Source organism: Oreochromis niloticus, linkage group LG18, assembly GCF_001858045.2.
Source record: "Oreochromis niloticus isolate F11D_XX linkage group LG18, O_niloticus_UMD_NMBU, whole genome shotgun sequence".
NCBI classification, from domain to species: domain Eukaryota; kingdom Metazoa; phylum Chordata; class Actinopteri; order Cichliformes; family Cichlidae; genus Oreochromis; species Oreochromis niloticus.
In genome coordinates, this window is record NC_031982.2 from 305,303 (window position 1) to 325,767 (window position 20,465).

Here is a 20,465-nt window from a genome sequence, read left to right on the forward strand (position 1 = left end):
GGTGCTGAACACCTCAATCCAATTACCCCACCCCCAACCCCACCCCCCTCTGTTCCTCTATTTCTCCTCCTTCAGTCCGGCGACGCTCTCAGACCCAGCCGCTTCGCGCTCGTATTTGTGGATATTCCGTGAGCGCTCGGGTGTTCCTCTCCTGCTCTGACGGTGCGTTTTGGGGCAAAATGTGGCCACGGGCCGGTCTGCGTGTTCTCGACAGGATTCACGAATTAATGGCCGGCGGGGAGATGAAGCAGCAGCTGGGGTAACTCACAGGGTGCTATGGTGGGACCTCCTGGGAAGCCAAAAGTTGGACTTCTCCGACATCTCAGCTTGCTCCACAGAGGTAAGCTCCACGAACATTTTTTATGTGTCATGCGGAGATTACCGATAAGTGACACGAGGAGAGCAGAGAGTTTTGTCTTTCTTTCTGTACTTTAGAAACTTGGAATGCATAAGCGCATAATCACGAGTTAAGCCTGAGTCTCCTTAATCGCTTGACAGAAAGGACCGTTCTCACTTTGGACTTTAACTTTAGCGTCGCGGTGCTGCAGCTGGTGTCCGCTAGAAAAGGAAGAGAAGAAACACGCAGCAGTTCAAAGTAGTTTACGTGATCATTAGTGAGCGCACAATCTCATAATTCTAATGAAGTGAGTGTACCGATCCAAGTGTTTGTTTGCAGACATCAGCTCTCCCGGACTCTGGAGGGGGAAAACGCGAAAGATGCTCTTTTAGTCGTGACGTAGCAGCTCTGTGTCCTATGAGTGTCCCAGGAGAAGATAGACGGTCTATAATTAACTAAGGTAGACTTGAGCCAGGGGAGACGAGGCCTTATGCCACTACTGGGATTTGTGGAACTCCATTACACAATCAGATAAGAGTCAAAGGACTTCTAATGGCAGCATAAGCTCCACAGTCTAACTGCATAATGGCTCCCTTTTCTAAAAAGTACTGTTTAGATTCCAGATATTCCCTGGAGGTGGATTCAAATTGCTCTTCCCTGTTTAGTGATTTCATCAGAGAACTCTTTGTAATTAAAAATAGTAAAACTCCCTGGACTAGCAAATATTAGATTATGTGATGTGCTTTTCAAAATAACTATTCTGATATGACTTTAATTTACTGTAAAACTCTGCGATGTATCTGCTTTAAAACAAAGCAAAATCATTTACTGGGAGCACGTAAGCTGCAGTAAATTCTACAGTCCCACATTACGATGTGTTTTTATTTCAGAGGAGGCAAGCAATTTTAGATTCCAGCTGACCAGACATGAGATAAAAACAACAGCGAGGGGGACACAGGGAAGTGGAACGTGACAGCTCAGCAAAGTGTCCGAAAAACACCTTCAAACTTGATGCTCTAATTGTTGAGTTCTGGAATGTATATGCACATAAAAATGATGTATTCAATTTTATTTATACTGTGCCAATTCACACTTTATAGAATAATTCTGTATTTATTAATTTATTTAATCTATTTCTTTTTCTTATGCATGTAATTGTGTCATGTCAAAAACACAGAGTCCTAGGGAGCAGATCTTCTCTAGAATAACCTGGTTATACTTGTAAAATGGTAAATGGCCTGTATTTATATAGCGCTTTTATGGTCCCTAAGGACCCCAAAGCGCTTTACATACCCAGTCATTCACCCATTCACGCATACATTCACACACTGGTGATGGCAAGCTACATTGTAGCCACAGCCACCCTGGGGCGCACTGTGTAATGGCTCATGTCTCTTTTTTAGCCATGGATCTTACCGGGACTTCTGCTGGCCTGAACACAGAGAGCTGGGCCTGGTGGGCCTGGGCCATCTTCCCCTGACCAGCCACCGCCATCATCTTATTGAGCTCCATACACACATACGCACACACTGCAAAAGCCTGTGTTTGAGGTGACCCACTCCCACAGTAAGATAGCAGTCAGAGCAAACATGACAGACAAGGTGAGTTTTAGCACACCCAAAGTCAACCCCCGACCCGCTGTAGCTCCTTTCCTCCCCCCTGAGCCAGTGGACATCATCCGCACTAAGGCCCGTTCACGGCGGGTCAGACTCAACGTCGGTGGGCTTACACATGAAGTGTTATGGAGAACACTTGACCGGTTGCCCCGAACTCGTCTGGGACGGCTAAGGGACTGCAACACCCACGAGTCACTGCTGGAGATCTGTGATGACTACACCCTCACTGAGAACGAATACTTCTTCGACCGGCACCCGGTGGCCTTCTCCTCCATCCTCAACTTCTACAGAACAGGAAAGCTTCACATGATGGAGGAGATGTGCGCTCTGTCTTTTGGACAGGAGCTGGACTACTGGGGCATTGATGAGATCTACTTGGAGTCCTGCTGCCAGGCACGCTACCACCAGAAGAAGGAGCAGATGAACGAGGAACTGAGGAGGGAGGCAGAGACACTGAGGGACAAGGAGGGAGAGGAGGAGGACCAGGGCTGCTGTCCTGACAAGAGGCAGAAGCTGTGGGATCTGCTGGAGAAGCCCAGCTCCTCTGTAGCTGCAAAGGTAATAAGAGCTAAACACAGCCTGCACACATGATTTGATGCTAGAACTTAAATGAAACCTGTGATAATGTCTCAGGTCACATTCAGGTTTCCTAAAAGTACACAAGATGATATGTGGACAGATTAGGTCTGTTACACAGAAGATTTATTTGGATAATAGAGAGAAGACATAAGACAGAGGAAGCTGCACGCTAACCTTCAGTATCTACTGTTAATCTGTGATGACGCTAATGAGAACCAAGCATAAGCAGAGATTTTGTGATGATTGTTGATACTTTCAACTGTCAGAGCTAATATCAAAGAGCTTTATTATAAACTCATAACCAATAACCTCTGAATCTTATCTTTCTTTTACCACATTGGTAGATGAAAAGATTGTGCCATATAATAAACTCCAGCTCTAGTTTTTTGTCATTTTGCTTCAGTTGCTGCACCATATGTGTGCTTCATGTTTTGAGGGAAAGATTTATTTATAATCAGTGAGAGCAAAGTTTCTGCTTGTAGGGGACCAGATGTTTTTATTAAACTGATGAAAAGATTCAATAATTTGTTTTCAGGAAGAAAAAAAAGTGGATTTCCAGTGAGTGAGGTTCATAACTGTGTCTGCACAGTTTCTGTTCAGTAATGTTTTTCACTGAGTTAGTGTTGGACACATTGCAAGCTGGTTTACCACAGCAGTCTAACTGCGCCTGTTTTATTGTCTGCAGCAGAGGAGACAGAGAGCACATAGACAGCTCCTCCAAAGACACTCCAAGCAGAGCATCAGTCCATTACCAATGACAGCAGTGCATGCTGCTGAAAACTAGTCTTTTCTTCAGTTTAAGAAATGCAATAAGAGTCCAACAGTTAGGTCCATATATATTTGGACACTGACACAAGTTTAGTTTTTTAACCTGTTTACTGAAACATATTCAAGTTATAGTTCTATAATAGACATAGACATAATGTGTAGACTCCCAGCTTTCATTTTGAGGGAATCCACATTCAAATTGGATGAAGACTTTAGAAATTTCAGCTCCTTAACATGTGCCACCCTCTTTTTAAAGGGACCAAAAGTAATTGGACAATTGACTCAAAGGCTGTTTCAGGTAGGTGTGGGCAGTTCCTTCGTTATGTCCTTATCAATCAAGAAAATAAAAGACCTGGAGCTGATTTGAGGTGTGGTGCTTGTATTTGGAGATTTTGCTGTGAACAGACAACATGTGGTCAAAGGAGCTGTCCATGCAGGTGAAACAAGCAATCCTTAAGCTGTGAAAACAGAAAAGAAATCCATCGGAGAAATTGCTACAATAGTAGAGTGGGAAAATGTACAATCTGGTACATCCTGAGAAAGAAGGAAAACTCCGAAACGCAAAAGGACCTGGATGTCTGTGGAAGACAACAGTGCTGGAAGTAGAATATTCTTGAATGACCAAGTCAGTCACCTGATCTTAACCCAGTTGAGCATTTCACGTGTTGAAGACAGAAAGGCCACAAACAAACAGCAACTGAAAGCTGCTGCAGTAAAGGCCTGGGAGAGCCAGGAGGAAACTCAGCATCTGCTGATGTCTGTGAGTTCAAGACTTCAGGCTGTCATTGCCAGCAAAGGATTTTCAACCAAGTATTAGAAGTGAACATTTTATTTTCAGTTTTTTAATTTGTCCAATTACTTTTGAGCCCCTGAAATGAAGGGTTATGTTAGATAAATGCTTTAGTTACCAATACTTTCATGCAATCTTTTTGTTCAACCCGCTGAATGAAAGCTGAAAGTCTAAAGTTCAACTGCATCTGAGTTGTTTCATTTAAAATTTATTGTGGTAATGTGCAGAAGCAAAATCAGAAACAACATCGTCTCTGTCCTAATATCTATGGACCTAACTGTATGTTCACTGGAACCTGTGAGAAGAAGAGACGAAAACACAACAGAAGAATTAAGAGATATTGTAATATAGCTCACAATCACTGTGAGCTTAGGAAAACCCACTTAGTCCAAAATAAAGATATAAAGATAGTGACAGTGGTTCTGCAGCACAAATGAGCTGTTGTGGGGTAGTGGTAGGTGAGGTCCTTGGAGCAGTATCTTAGCTTTTCCCAGGACTGAATCCTTCTGGATAGAGACCTCAGATGTTGTTCTGGAGCCACTCTTACAGTTTGGGGTTACAGGCCTCCATCAGTGAGTCCATGTCTCTCTGACTTCTGGTACACTTTAAAGTCATCCACACAGGAGGTGGCTGGTAGTTTGTCATGACCTGTATGAGGGTGTTAGGGTAGTGGGGAAAGGATGTTACCTTCACATATGGTGACATACCTCCAACTCTATATTATTATATATATGATCTAACTGTAGGAAAATGAGAAGAACAAACGGCTATAAGTGGAGAAGAGCTCGTACACAGAAGTCAGTGGGCAAGGGAGCCAAGAAATCAGGGGGAGGATTTTATTAGTGACTCCCAGTTTCTATCTGACTGACTGAAGAGCTGTGCATGCCAAGAGTAAGCAAGTAGGACAAAGACAGACTTTTCAGAGATACAGCTTCAACAAACTGGGCTTTATTTGCTTCCGTCAACATGAGCAAACCCAACGTGTAAGTCACAAATACAAGTATAGAGACAAGACATTGGTGGTTGTCATAACTGATCAGATTTCCCTGTGTTTAGATCGTATCGAGCAGATGGAGGGAGATGGCTACTTCTAGCAGATGGTTTCATAGTTAGACTCAGTGAGAACCAGCGCCCTCTTTATCCTCCACAGCAGGAGGAGGTCATGATGGTGGCAGTAAGACAGAAACAGTGTCGTTATAATAGCTGTGAGCTGAGTCGCTGTGACATGTGCATTTTACCTGGGAAGACTTTTTTGTTTTGTTTTCATGTTTTTCCCCGACAACAGGAATTTGTGCCCATTTTATAAACAGTCTTGTTACTTTTTAAACTGATTTCCATCAATCAAATAAAAATGAACTGAAAAGTTTGCTGTCTAATACAAAATCATTTATCGATGCTAAACAGTTCTGTGCGAACACACTGTGGAAACCAGTTCAAGACATAGTGAGTTATTGCTGACATCACTGATGTGGCCATGCCAGTGCAGGATAAGTAAAATTTGTTTCATTACATGACGATCAAACAAACCAAACATTATGTCACATGTGTTTGTGTGTGTGCGAACGGCTGATCACACACAGTATTCCAGCATGGAAGTATCGGTGCTTTGGAGGCTACAGCACACTTTCAAAGCACCATCCTCAATTATGTGGAACAAAAGTGCCTCTATATTACTAGGACTTGGAGCTGTAGCCTCCATACTGTATGAACAAAATACAGCCTCAATAATTTGATGATTAGCTTTTAGGACTGAACTCAACTCTTGTTCTTTTTATTGCCTTCAGTGCAGATATTATATTCAGATGTCACTGCAACATGACAAATGCTTAGCTGATTAGTTTCTGAAGTATAAGACTTTTTTTTTTTTTTTTTTTTTACAAAGGTCAGGAAACATTTATAGTGACCAAGATAATCCATGAACTGAATTCCAACAGATACAGTGACTGATTATTTATATTAAATTAAAAGAACAGAAACATTCAATTTAATATACTCGTATCCTTTTCTACACTACTTTTAAGGTGTCTTATATATGTCTATATAATCATTTCCTAATCACCTAACCAAGTTAGTGACAGCTAGTTCTTCTTTCTAAAAATACAACAGCACTGGCCTTCAGCAGAGCCATGTGACCAGGCTGGAACCGTAGTGTCAGCAGGAGGGAAGCCGCTTAGGCCACTCTGCAGTGACACCAGCCATGTGGCAGTGATGCAGCAGCACTTAACCAATAGGGGGGCCTCTTTCCGGTGATGTGAGCGGCTCAGTGCTACTGCTTATTAGAAAAGAAGCATCACCTGGCTATTTGTACAGTTTGTCATGTCCAGATGGTCAGCTGTACATCCACCAACAATAGTTGTACTTTTATTGGATAATATGAGTATTAAATCTTTAAATAATAGAGATTAGTTTCATAAACTTTACATAATCTGTATAATCTTCTTATTTTTGGCAGAGATGTTTTAGCATGTTCTCTTTGCATCCTTTGTTTGACGCACACTCAGACTGTAGTGTTGGGCTGTTTGGGTTCACTTCTCATCTCTTCCAGATGTATTTAAAGCTCTTTGTCCTCCATTGTTATATGATCACCTGTGCATGCACTTATCCTGTACACAGTTTTGTGATGTATTATTATTAGTCCTTTATTTATCCAGGTAAAAATCTCATTTCCAAGAGAGACCTGGCTGTAACTGTGTCTCAGTGAGTAATGCAGACAGTGATGACAGCACAGCTGTAATGCGTAGTCAACTGTCCATAGTGAACATGAATGCAGTATGAGTCTGACTTAGGAGTATGGCTTAATCTCCTTTGGAGCTTTTACCAGGACTGCTGCTGCTGCAAATAGACTAACTGTTGGCAGGTTGGATAGTCTGTCCTGTCCACTGTCTGACCTGCAGTGGGGAGGGTGGTGGGGTGGAGCTAGATCAGGAGAGCAATAAGACAAAAAAGGCTGCAGGCCGATCATGTATGCAACACTGAAGTATTGGATTTATGTAATTTTATGCAATTATACAAACTATATAATGTTTTTGCTTGTGCAGTAAAGTCACAGACTGCATCTGGCTGTGCAGTTTCAGCATCCATCCATTTTCTTCTGCTTGTCCGTTCAGCGTCACTGATGACGCTGAACGGTACACTCTGCCAGTCTGTCACAGGGTTCACACAGAGATAGGCAACCATTCGTTCAGACACGGGGAACGCCTCAGCTAGCCTGTGGATTCAAATCCGAACCTCATCTGGTCTCCATCCAGACACTCAGGACTGGTTGGATGAAATGCAGTCTAGAAAAACTGATTGATAAGAAGACTGAGATCTTTTTTGGGGTGGAGAAAATGGTTTGCTCACTTTGTAGTCAGGACATTTATTCAATATCATGAGATAAAGAGACTGCACACTGTTTAGGGGAAAAGTCAGTAATGCTTTTCATACTGGCTTCACTTGTTCACCTGTTCACACGATCCCTGTCTCTCTGATAAACCACAGGTCCACGCCTCAGCACTTTCAAAGTATTACTGTCCTTTTTGACCTTTTGCATGCTTGCTGGACCGCACGAGGGGAAAGTCTGTGATCTTAAATGTTTTTTACAACCTTTATGTTCAACAATGTCTTCTCACAGTCAGTGGCCTACTGCAGGGAGCTTCAGTGGTCTCAGCTATCCAGCTGTCTGCTTGTTTGCCTGCAGAATCACTTTGTGCCACTTTGACTTAAATGTGCTCTTTATTTAGAATTTAAAAAATGGGAACTTGTATTTCATGTAAAGCTAATTGGTTGCGCGTTATATTTCGGCTTGAAGAGTTGCGGCGTTTCTGCTCAGGACTGATGTGCCTCACTAGCATATCAGCTGTTTATACATTGTATTGTGTGCAGAGGAGGAAAATCCGTCGATGATATGACACAGAGGCTTTTTAAGCTGATGGGATCAGTCAGAGAAAGAATTAAAAGACTGTCCATTAGATTTTTTTGACAGCTGCTTCCTGCCTCATCTTTGACTTTGTACTTCTATTTTTCTATTTAAACTTTTAAACTGCGTTTGCTTACATTTAGGTCTCCATGAAGTAGATTATATAATAATAACAAATGATGGGATTAGTGCCTGATCTGCATGTCTTAAAGTGAGATGAAGGCTGTAAATCTGGTTCGCTAAAAAAGGATGCATTCTACTTTATGGGTTTGTTTGTGTCTTTTTGTGCACACAGTTTGTTAATGATGTGTGGGCTCATGTAAAACACTGTAGAAGTGCGGGAATAATCCACGACAACCTGTGAGCTTAAAGAGAAACGAGTCATAACACACTCACAGCCACTTTACATGGAATATCTGTGTTCATGTAGCAGTTAGCAATCATTTCAACACTTGAATGAAATGTAATATTCACAGTGAAATCCTGAGTGAAATGCAGGACAACACTGAGTCACTGCTTGTGTGTGTAATGTGTCTGGTTCAGCACAGTTAAATAAGCGTGCCCGACAGCTATAAGCAGCTACTCAGAGGTCTATAGTTTACTGGCCTTTTGCCTTCACATAGGAGCGGAAGAGTGATGTGTATTCACTAATGTACTGTAGCTTTCAGTTTGAAATGCTTCCATTCAGATGGGAATTTATGGCTGTGGCAGTACAAAGCCCAAAAGCCAAAGTGGTTTTCTTCAGCAAAGTTCAGTCTGTCAGCTGTAAATCTTTGGTTGGCACACATCTCCACAGTGAGTGTGCAGAGCTAACGTGCTAGCAGCCTATTTCTGCAACTTTAGTTTTCATCAGTATACAAAAGCCAAGAGGCATTACTAATCGTTCTTGCATCTCCTGCAGTAGTCAGATCTTTTATTTAGAAATATTTGGTTTCAAGTAAAAGTACTGCTTTCAAAATGTTACTGCAGTACAGAACAAATAAATCAAATTCGATCCTAAAAGTGAAAGTACTTCCAGAAGAGTGTTGGATTGTTATTCCACTTTATTCCACATAATTGGACTTGTTTAGATTTCTTTGCATGTGTGGATTACTTGGGCCCATTAGAAATATTTATATACAGTTGATATATTCAGTCCTCATGTTCCCTGCTGTAGAGTCGAGCGGTGGGTTCAGCCAGAGCAGCCTGTTCTGAAATGTGGTTATCACAGTCTCTTATGATGTATATGATACGACACCAGCTCAAACTAAGATTTACAAATGTGTGCAGTGATTTCTGGGTAACAATCCACACACAAATACACACCAAGGAGTACTTTACAAACGCATACATCCAAACCTCAAAACATACACAGCTTATTAAGTTCACCTTCACACAGCTGATCATTTTCTCTTTCAAAACACTTTCTGTGTGCACACACGTCTAACACCACACGTAGCATCTCTCTCACTCAGTGCGAGACACCAGAACTGGGCTAGGATTTTTTAAAAGTCATTACTTTATGTTAACGTAGAACTTTTCATAATGCTGACCACAATAGTAAAAATAAATAAATGAATCCTCTTACAGAAACATGGGAGTTATTCCTCTTTCTTGTTACAAAGACAAAGCCAACACATTTATTCTGCCTGAGCATCATATCTGTGGTCTGGACTGGACCACATTCACATCAGCATCATGGCCAGCCAATAAGCATTTACTCCAAAACAACATAACTGACTTGAGGTCAGTTATGTTAAATGCACAGCACCTTGGTCAACAGTTGTTGTTTTAAATGTAAATGGTTTGTGGCCAGTTTTGACTCTTACTGTTTGAGTTATTTAACATCTCAAGTTGCAGGCAACATGATGGACAAGGTGCACGCCTGATGGCAAGAGGGCCCCGGATATGAACCAGGGGCTGTTTAGCTGTTTTACCTCATGGAGCTGCCCACTGCACAGAATCAGTTTCGAAATGAAGCATCACTTGTTTTACCGTGCTAAAATCACATGTGCGAATAGAGACATTGCTTTCATAGTTTTGGATTTCAAATGTTCAGTTTGTAAGACTGAGAAAAATCAAACAAGGGCTGTAGAACATCTCGAGTACTGAATGTGGAAATAAGTGAAGCTCTGAATTAACTTTGGTGTAACAAGAGATAAAAACAATGTGACCCATGAAAGCAGCGTCTTTAAATATAAACCATGTTGACCTCTGCAGAAACAGCCACTGTCCAACAGATCCTGCGCCTGTTGTTCCACAAATAACTCCACGTATTGATCCAGCTTGGATTTCTCTGCTCAGTCACTTTATCCAGTCTTTCATTGCAGCTCGTCTTCTTGTTCTATAAATTTATCAGATTTTGGTCACAATCTGAGAGACATTTTTCCTCTTTGTCTCGCTCTTTTTTTGTCGACCCCTGCCGTGAACATTTTTCCTTTGTACTCGGACAAAAATAAAGTAAAAAGGTATGCAGTATTATTGAATGTGTGTCAATTCTGCACCAGAATTTAGTGATGTCTTCTCATGAAACTGGTCTGGGAATTGAGTTAAAAAGACAATCAAACGGCAGTGAACACCGACTCTCGCCTCAGTGACAGATGGATAAATAACCGAGCAGTACGTCTGCTGTTAGAGGGTAAAATGTTAACCGACAGTTAAACATGCAGCTGAGTATCTGTGTTTCCATTCAGTGCACAGATCTGAGTCCATTCACAGTCACTGAGCTCAAATTTGAACTGGAGTCAGAATCTTTTGTCCAGTGTCATTGTGTCCTTACAAATAATAAATCCTGTTTTGTTTCCTTACTTGGAATCTTTCTTAATGAACAGACTCTTTATCTTTATGTTTTGTTAGCTTCATAATCATGAACCAAATAGAGACGACACGCAGTAACACGTTCACTTAAAGAGATTCATTGTGATGAGCGGAGTCCATTTCTTTGTCAGTGACTCAAACTTGGATACAAAAAATTGTTGCTGAGCAACTGAATGTCAAATGTGGAGACTCACTATATGGTTTCTAAAGCAGCTTGTCTGTTCTTGGTACTGCTTAGACTCTTCCCTGAGTGTCAAGGTCACAGCATTCGGCAGCCACTAAGCCATTAAGATGCTGCTGGGTGGACACCGTTTGATATATCTGCCTTATACTCCCCTGTGCTTTGTCCCTCTTTGACTTTCTATTTATCTCCTCTTTCTTCTTTCTCACTGTTTCGTACTTTATTCTCCCAGTTTTTACTTTTGTCTAAAAGCTGTACCGATGTAATGCTCAGTGTCTTTTATCGTTACCGTGATTGGCCAGAAGCTCCCCCACTGAAAATGGCTCAGATAATCCATCACATGGTTTCACAGACACCAGGACAGTTGTGGTGGTGGAATAAGAACAAAACTACAGATACAAAGATTAATGATGTTCCTTTTTTAACTGATCATTTCCTGCTCATCAGTCACACAGTGTTAGCTATCAGTACTGCGCTCAGTCCATGTTCCAGTGTTTAAATAAATAACTCAGCACGTCTTTAGTGTTCAATAATTCTATGTGGCCCACACACTTTTATAAAGATTAAAATAACTGCACAAGCATAAAAACTGTTATATTTATTGGGGTTGGAGTGCTGCTGACCTCTGCTGAGTATCTTGTCAGGCTTTGGGATTGTCAGGCCTTCCATAGAGGCTTCTCCAAGGTAGTTACAAAACGTGCCCTTGTCCAGGCCCCTGGCTGGATGAGGCTCGTCCTGACTCTGATAAAACTTTACATGTTGTAGCCTATTCTGGTTAACACACATCACACTGAAGTCACAAGTAGTGCAGGAGGATTAGGCTCTGCAGCCGTCCTGGGAATGTCTGTTTCAGGGTACTGAGAGGAATTCAAGCATCGTTGATAATCAGCATCATCAACACACCGTCCATCCGCAAACAGTGCAAGAAGTTTTAAATGCTCCCAAAACAAAGTTTGGTCTTTGCAGAAGCTCGTCCACAAGGGCTGATGATTTCGGCACTGTTGCAAGTGATGTTAAACACAAGGATGGATGACAAGCTTCTATTTAATGTAGATGTTGCTAATCTTGTTACCAAGCTCACATTAAGGTTAGTTTATACACTTAAATTAAATTTGATCTTTGAATGATTCTGGTGACACTCTGTACATGCAAGCCACCTGCTCAGTTTTACAGAACTAGTGTGCCACGCATCTGTGACCCACCATCTTTATGACTCGGTGGGTCGGCCATCATTGACCACTCGCAGAAAACAGCACTGCTGTATGTTTAAGGTAAAAGTAGGTCAACTCCATTTTTCTGTCCCAGTCCTAACAGCTGCATTTTTTATTGTGTTCTGAGTCTGTATGGCTGCTATACTGGCAACATTGGTCTCCTAGTGAAAGAGATTTGGTCCCAGTAGAACTCCCTGGTTAAATAAAGGTCAAATAAATGCAGGGGGTGTGTGGGAGTTTGTCCAGTCGCTCTGTCTGATTTCACGGACTTGGAGCAGTGCTTCAGGAGGATGGCTTCTTGGGCTCATTATTACAGGCTGTTGGGTCCCAGTAAAGCCATAGTGAGGGCTTGCTTTGCATTGCCAGAGACAAATCTCAAAATTCTCCCCGGGCTGCACTTTGTGAATCTGGTTTTTCGGAAGACAGAGTTTCCAGGTCCAGTCAAGGGGTGGAGGTGTTGTGTTTGGTGGCTTTAGAATCACTTCCTAACTCTTCAAACACAGTAACCCTGTCAGTAAAGAGACTGGTTCTCATATAGCGCTTTTCTACTGGATCACTCAAAGTGCTTCACACAACATGGTTCATTCACCCGTTCATACAAGCACTTTTTTCTGCACCTCAGTGCTTTCTGTCTGGCATTCACACACATTCGCACTCCAGTGGAGTATGAATTGGAGCACTCTTGGGGTTTAGTATCTTGCACATACTTAAACATGCTAGCTGCAGCAGCCGTGGCTCTGCTGCTGACAAGCGTGGAATGGAATCTTTGTTTTGTTGTTTTTCATTTGGATAAGGATTCATAGGTGATTTCACTTTTAGTCTTTTTAAGCAATTCTGAAATTACAAAACATTCAGTTTGTAATCAGTTGCGTCATAATGATTATTATAATTTTTCACCTGAAGACTGAACAATGATTTGCAATAATAACATGCAAATACTTTAGAAGTAATCCGTTTTTTCATGTGGCATTTGTATCTTTTGTTGGTTGACCCTTAAGTTTTATGTGTTGAAGCCACTGAAATGTAAGCTAACAGAAAATCGAATTGTCCCCAGAGAAGAGCGCACTGGTTTTTGGTCAGATATCACATCACATGTATTTAAAGACAAAAAAAAATGTTATCTTGCATTCTCTATTTCCGACTGTTGCTTGATTCTTCCTGTTGGGGGAGGAAAGAATGAGTAACCAATTCTAACCTCTCTCTCTATCCTTTCTATACATAGCAACACAATCCTATTACAATAAACCTGAAATGTCCTACCAAGGGCTACACTGAGAGGACTCAGAACACACATCCTTCAGCTTCATTACTCCGCTTTCCCAGTTAGAGTTTTTGAATTGGCTATAAGTAATAGCTTGAATCCCCTGGGCCACTTTTTCCATTCAGTCATTCTGTGAGAAGAAGGTTTTATCTTTAATCTGAACTGAAAAGGCGACAAAAAGGACAAAATTGTTTCAAAACCTAGTAAATCAAGTGTGAAGCTAAACACGCAGGGGCAAAAACTAACTTAGTTTTTGTTTTGTTTGTTTCCATTTTCCTCCCCAAAAAAGTTTTTAGGTGTTACTCACTTTGCTTTGCATCTTGTATTGTAGTGCTATGTCATCATTTCCAGTTGCAGTTAATGTCAGAAGGTTTGTAGTCTCGTGCGTCTTTGTGTTCTCATTAAAATACAAATCTGACATCATCTGAGCACATCGCCATGATTTTCTGAAGAGACACAGGAAACACTGTAAAATGTTTTGGGGGTTTTTTTGCAGGTTGAATAAAAGCTCTTGTCTTATCACTGCTGCAGGACTCCACGTGAAAGTGTCCGTGCTAGAATTTTTCACAAAGCTGCTTAAAAAATTAAAGTCAGTGTCTGTTTGCTGTAACCTGGCTTACAAAGAGAAAAGTAGAAAATGCCAATATATGGTGATGTGTAGATCCGATGAGCTTCTCATGTCTGCGTGGACATAATGAACAGATGAAAGTTAAGGGCTGACTGTCACTGTGGATGCACAACTTTCAAAGCTAAATCTTCTTAAGGGCCTTAATCAAAAAGGCCTGACCTTTAGTAGCTTTTCAAATAGCACCACCTTCAGGACAAAGTTGGTACCACCAGGAAGGTTAACAAAAAAGTCTCAAAAATGTCAGAGCAAGAAACCTTTACTCTGGAATGTACACTTCAGTGATTAGTAGCAACAAACAGGGTTTGTCTTATTAAAGACCATGTTATTGTTTACAGGTACAAAAACAGATGTAATACAAGACTTTTTTGCATGTAGACATGTATGAAGCTAACACTATGCGCAGCTAATGTAATAACCTGCTTTTGTCTTGCAGATCCTGGCCATGATCTCCATCCTGTTCATCATCATTTCCACCATTTCACTGTCCCTCAACACTCTGCCAGAGCTGCAGGTTGTAGATGAATTTGGCCAGTTCAATGACAACCCCAGTTTAGCCCACGTCGAAGCCGTCTGTATCGCCTGGTTCACCATGGAATATATGTTACGGCTGCTCTCAGCACCCAATAAGTGGGTCTTCATGAAAGCACCACTGAACATTATTGATTTGCTGGCTATACTGCCTTACTATGTGACCCTCTGTCTAACTGAATCTAACAAGAGCGTGCTGCAGTTCCAGAATGTGCGGCGTGTGGTTCAAATCTTCCGTATTATGAGGATCTTGAGGATTCTGAAACTGGCCAGGCACTCGACGGGTCTCCAGTCTTTGGGCTTCACTTTACGAAGGAGCTACAACGAGTTGGGACTGCTGATCCTGTTTTTAGCCATGGGCATCATGATTTTCTCTAGCTTGGTATTCTTTGCTGAAAAGGATGAAGATGCTACAAAATTCACCAGCATCCCTGCTTCGTTTTGGTGGGCAACCATTACTATGACGACTGTCGGGTATGGTGACATTTACCCACAAACCCTGCTTGGTAAGATTGTAGGAGGGCTCTGCTGCATAGCAGGTGTGCTTGTCATTGCTCTTCCTATTCCAATCATTGTGAACAACTTCTCAGAGTTCTACCGAGAGCAGAAGAGGCAAGAGAAGGCCATCAAGAGGAGGGAAGCTCTAGAAAGAGCAAAACGGAGTGGAAGCATTGTTTCTATTAACCTAAAGGATGCTTTTGCCCGCAGTATGGAATTAACAGATGTGTTGGTAGAAAAAAGAGAGGACAGTAAATGTCCCATTGAAAATCACCTGTCACCCAGTCGCTGGAGCTACCACAAGCACTACTACAATGCAGAGGCAGGTAGTCCTGGCAGGTCTCAACAATACCAAGAAGTGGCCCAGCAGGGCTCCCCAGAGCGAGTCAAGCCCACGTCGAATAAAACTACTCCTCAACACCTCAGCGCAAAGCGGCTAGAAGATACGTACAACAAGACAGCAGCCATTCAAGGGCAGCAGGAAAAAATTCAAGAAGAACAGATTGAGATGAAAGAGTTGTCGTCCACTCAGGCCCAGCAAACATCACCTAAAGTCAGTCGTTCCAGGGAATCTTCAACTGCAGCGGATAATTTTGCACTGGAAAGAGGGGAACGAAGCTCACTGCTCCCCAGTGTCGAAGGAGGTCAAGCTGGTACTAGACATCAGTGTATTCCACCTCCCTTGGACCTAAGTCAGATCAGCAATATGGAGGTAAAGCAGGGCCCTGATAGCATTCAGCCAATGACATTCATCAAAGAGGGTTTGTATGAGTTCACATCTAACCCCAAAGGAAGGTTGACCGGGGATCTGAATTTGTTATCACAGAGTGCCGAAAGCTCTGGGATGACATACGATAGCACCGGCACAGCTTCAGAAGATCACGGTAGCCCTCAAAACACAAGAGCCCTGAAGCTTGACTTCATTGCATCTAAAGATGATGTCCTCGTGGCAGTGATGACACCTGTGGCGACACCCGTCCCCACTGGCTCTGCAAAGTGTGCTCAACTACTTACTGACGAATTGGTTTCCAGGTTTTCTCTATCTCCCAGTTCTACAACACAGGAAACTAAGTCTCCGCTGGCAATCATGCAATCTCCGTCCCTGGCTCAGCAATATATCAGTCCCAGCACCCCCAAGGGGGGAGGTGAGAGCTCAGCAGGCAGGAGCTTAGAAGGTGAAGGGCAGCTCACTGGCTTAAGCCACCTGGGGAGGAATCACATGGAGAGATCTACTGCTGGCTCGGGTAGTGGTGCTACTCCATTGTCAAAAGCATGCTCACTCAACAGCACCCAAGACCTAGTAACTAAGGAAGGAGTGGCCGATGGAGGATTAGAGGAAGCAGAACAGAGAGTAGAAAAACGAGAAAATCACATTGTTCTGGATGGAAGCCGAACGCCGCCCTGTGAAACAAACATGTGAGCTTAAATTTAAAGAAAGATGCAGACAGGGCCAAGGCAAAGCAAAGGCTGATGGGATGCATGACAGGAACTGCCAGGAATAACCCAAAACAGATGCTGTGTGTGTGAGCATTGGACTTCTTGACAAAGACATTAAACAAATCTATCATGAAAGCTGCAACTCGTCTTGAGTGCGGCACATCCGATCTCACGACACATTCGAACGGTCATCTCTTTTTTGACCTTGGTGCTGCTGTCATGACTTTATTACTGGAGGACATTCAGAAGCACACGCATGCCTGACTGGGCACTATTTGAACTTGAATTCAAGTGACACCGTGTGGTGTCAGTGTTACTGATTTATTTCATTTAAATGAGACATGAACAGTGGCAGCCTGACCTGTGTTTTAGGCCTTGTCTGAATGATAATATTCGGGACTATCCTGAAGAGTTTCTGTGTAAGTCACTGAGTCAGATATTCAGTTTCCTAATGCTTGTTCCCCAAGGCGTGATTTGAATGGACAGTTATACCAAGGACAGACAGACCGTGAAAGGAAATTATATTTTTTATATTTGCAAATTTTAAAAATCTATCTATTGCAAGACTTGCAAGAAAAATCAATGATCAGTCATTATTCTGTGTTGTAGATCTTGCTTACTCGTTATTACATTCTTGTAACGGGACAAACACAAGCACATGATACAAGACAAAAGTCCCACTTAGTACTGCATTGTCCAAAAGAACATATGTATCTGCTATTGAGCACTGTGATCTATGCTCTAACTTTAAGTATTTCTATATATTTCAGTTTTATGTTGTTGTTTTCTTTCTTGGTTACTTTTTGTTGTATTTTTCTTTTCATTTTTCTTGTTCCTAAATATGTAAAATGGAGATATAATCACTACTATATTCACTGACGGAGCGCTGTTTGCACAAATTTCCATCCATCCATGTTCTTCTGCTTGTCCCTTGTCCCGGGTGAGAGGTCGGGTACACCCTGGACAGCCCACCAGTCTGTCCCAGGGCTTCCACCAATGTCCAGCATGAAATATCCTAACAATGAACAAATTAGTCAAAAACAATACAAACCCATAATGAGACACACAATTTGAGACAGAAAGGAAAACTCACACAGACTGTGGGCAGTTTCCATCATTACTCACTTGTGGTTGATCATACACTGCTTTAATTCCCAGTTCAGTCTTATACTGTGTGTGTGATAAAGGGTTCGATGAACCTCAGATCTGACTTTGTTTTTGGATTCTTTATCAACAAAGTGGCCAGGCACATGTTGCAGAGTGCATTCAGGAAAATGAGTTGTGGAAGTAGTAATAGAGTTGGTGAAAAGCAACCAAGCATACCATTATTTTCTTTATTTATTTTTGTCTCTGTGAGACTTGTGTCTTATCATAACATCGGCCCTATCTAATCTTTTTAATCTTGCTAGTGTACTCACCAAGCTAAGAATGAGATCTGGTAACATGGAGACGTTCATAAAAAAATAAAAAGACCAACAAGTCAGCCATCAGGAGTCATATTCAGTTCCCCTTGTTTACTTACTTAGTCTTAGCATATTTCAAAGAATGTGTCTGATTTGAGTGCCGTACAGCAACGGGCTGTTTTTGGTCACGCTGTTAAAAACTGTTCACTGAGACAGTAACAGCAAGGCGGAGCAAAAACGGCCAAAATGTGACTTAAAGTAAGAATTTAGAAAAGTGGAAGCTGTTGGTTTACAGTGAGACGACTCAAAAGGCTTGTCTGACAGAACATACTGTGGCTATTAACCATTTGTGTTCCATGCTTCAAGCGTATAATAAATATGACACAAAAAAGTTTGTTTCAATACATGGAACAGCATGTCAGAGATAACTAGATATCTTTCTGCATCAGCTCACATTTTGCAGCATGCAAGCTAGCATGCTATTCTGACCACACTTCTGAAAGTCTCTTGCATCAATGTCAGCATGCTAGCAGAATTCAGCAGCTGTACTCAGCATATCACGAGCTATACACCAGCTGCAGAGTAAGACCATGTGGAAAGAGACAAACGAGGTCTTCTTAGTGAGAGGAGGTGCAGGTTCAAGCATCTGGACTTCAGTTATTGCAAAGACACATCAATTTAAACCGAGCTTAATCATAATATGATGAGTGCCGAGAGATAAATAGAGGGAGTGTGTCTGTGTGACCTTTATGCATAGGTGCTGACTGCATTATAAAGGTAGAACAATAGGGCCCTTTGCAGGGGGTCACTCGAGTAAAAAGACCTGAAGTCACTTTGAGCATTATCTTTGGGAACCTTTGACATTTTCTTTTGTTTGTGTTTTTAAAGATCAGATTTGCATTCATTTGAATGAACCTGACAGATTCAAATGCACATTTAACTGTGTAAATAGAGCAGAGTGAGCAGCTGGTGATTAGGTCACATGCTAACAGGGGAATGGTACTGTGTTATCTGTGTTTCCTGATGTGCTCATCAGTTGTTTCACGTTTTTTTTGTTGGTTAAAACTTTGAGCTGTGTGTTGTTCTTAACATCTCAGTATATGAAGTTTTTAAAAATATGTGCCTTTTCATAAATAGATAATTTATGAGAAGGTGAAAAAAACTGTTAGACATGGCCCGACTTTTTCTTTGTCTTCTTTTCTCGTGTTCTCTCTTTGTCCTTGTGCAGTAGATATATTTAAATGAAAATCCTCACATTTTCTGGATTTGCGTACCTTTACAACTTTATATTATCTCATTAACTTTATCGCACCCCATAGCTCATAGTTCCAACCTCACAGTGCCACACTGTCATTTTATTTCATCAGCTGAAGTAGCACGTTCGGTGTGTGACTCGGATGCAGCAGCAGATTACTGACAGCCAAACGGACATCGTTGGAACAATGCAAACTGACGTGATAAAACATCTAAAAACACGGCTTTTTATGTCTTGCAAGTGGACTCAGCTAGATTTATGTTATGATAAATTGCACAACACTAACTAAATGTTAATTCTTCCCAAATATATATCCAGCCTAACATAGATCAAGCCAAACTCAGAGAAGTTTAAAAAGAGCACCAGTTCTAACAAAGGTTGGTTTGTCGCTGCTGCACGTCAGGAAGCATGAGAACAGTGTTATGGCTTTCCACAACCTCATCTCCACTCATTTGTCAGAAAATTGTTATTTATATTTGTTCATTCAGATTGTGTACAGTAAACATACAACCGTAAAGCCTGCTTCTCGATCTGTCCTGCCAGCTCCACTTCGTACTTCTTTAATGCCCCACTTTTCCATCCTCATATACTTTATTGAATCGTAGCCTGTGCAATGATTAGTATGAGTTATTATATATAGCTCAGTGTAATGATAGCAAATGATAAAGAGTTTTGAATCAGTTATCAAAATGCAAGACAAATAAATGTGTTCATGTGACCTCATCTTGTTGTGTGTATATTTGTGTCTGTGAATGCCACATAGCTGCAGCGTTGTCAGGTAGTTTATATAACCACTACAAATTCTGCAAATCAAAACGCAACAACTTTATTTGCTCAAACATAATACTTCAAAAGATTAATTAAATGTTTCTGCAGCACCACACAGTAATTCTAACTCCTACGGTTTTCATCTGTTGGTTGATTCTTTCTGAAACGATGAAATAATGTCCTCAAGTTTCTAAACTGGGAGTTTTTATTGTTTGGCAGAAACAGGCCAGACTTTTTGCCTTCCACTCCCACTCACATGATTGTTTTCATTACATAACCATGGGTAATTCAATATTCAAAAACAACAAACAAACAAACAAAGGTCAGCTTTTATATATCCTGTACTTTCATTACATGTAAAATGAATGATCTTTATAATGTATTAAATACTACTAAACTAAAATAAATATTTTAATAATTATATGAGATAATAATCATAATTAAGACAAAAAAGCGTGGAATAATATGTGGAACACTTTACCAAGAGGCCTGAAAAATGTATCATGACTCT

At 41.3% G+C, this 20,465-nt stretch overlaps 1 protein-coding gene across 1 annotated transcript; it reads left to right on the forward strand.

Annotated features, from left to right (window-relative positions):
- The first annotated feature begins 83 nt into the window (after positions 1-83).
- On the forward strand, positions 84-19,909 carry LOC100711787 (potassium voltage-gated channel subfamily B member 2). The gene is made up of 3 exons (XM_003456737.3): positions 84-340; positions 1,741-2,511; positions 14,499-19,909. The coding sequence occupies exons 2-3, from the start codon at positions 1,927-1,929 to the stop codon at positions 16,509-16,511; spliced, it is 2,598 nt and encodes an 865-aa protein (XP_003456785.1). The 5' UTR covers positions 84-340; positions 1,741-1,926; the 3' UTR covers positions 16,512-19,909.
- The last annotated feature ends 556 nt before the right edge of the window (positions 19,910-20,465 follow it).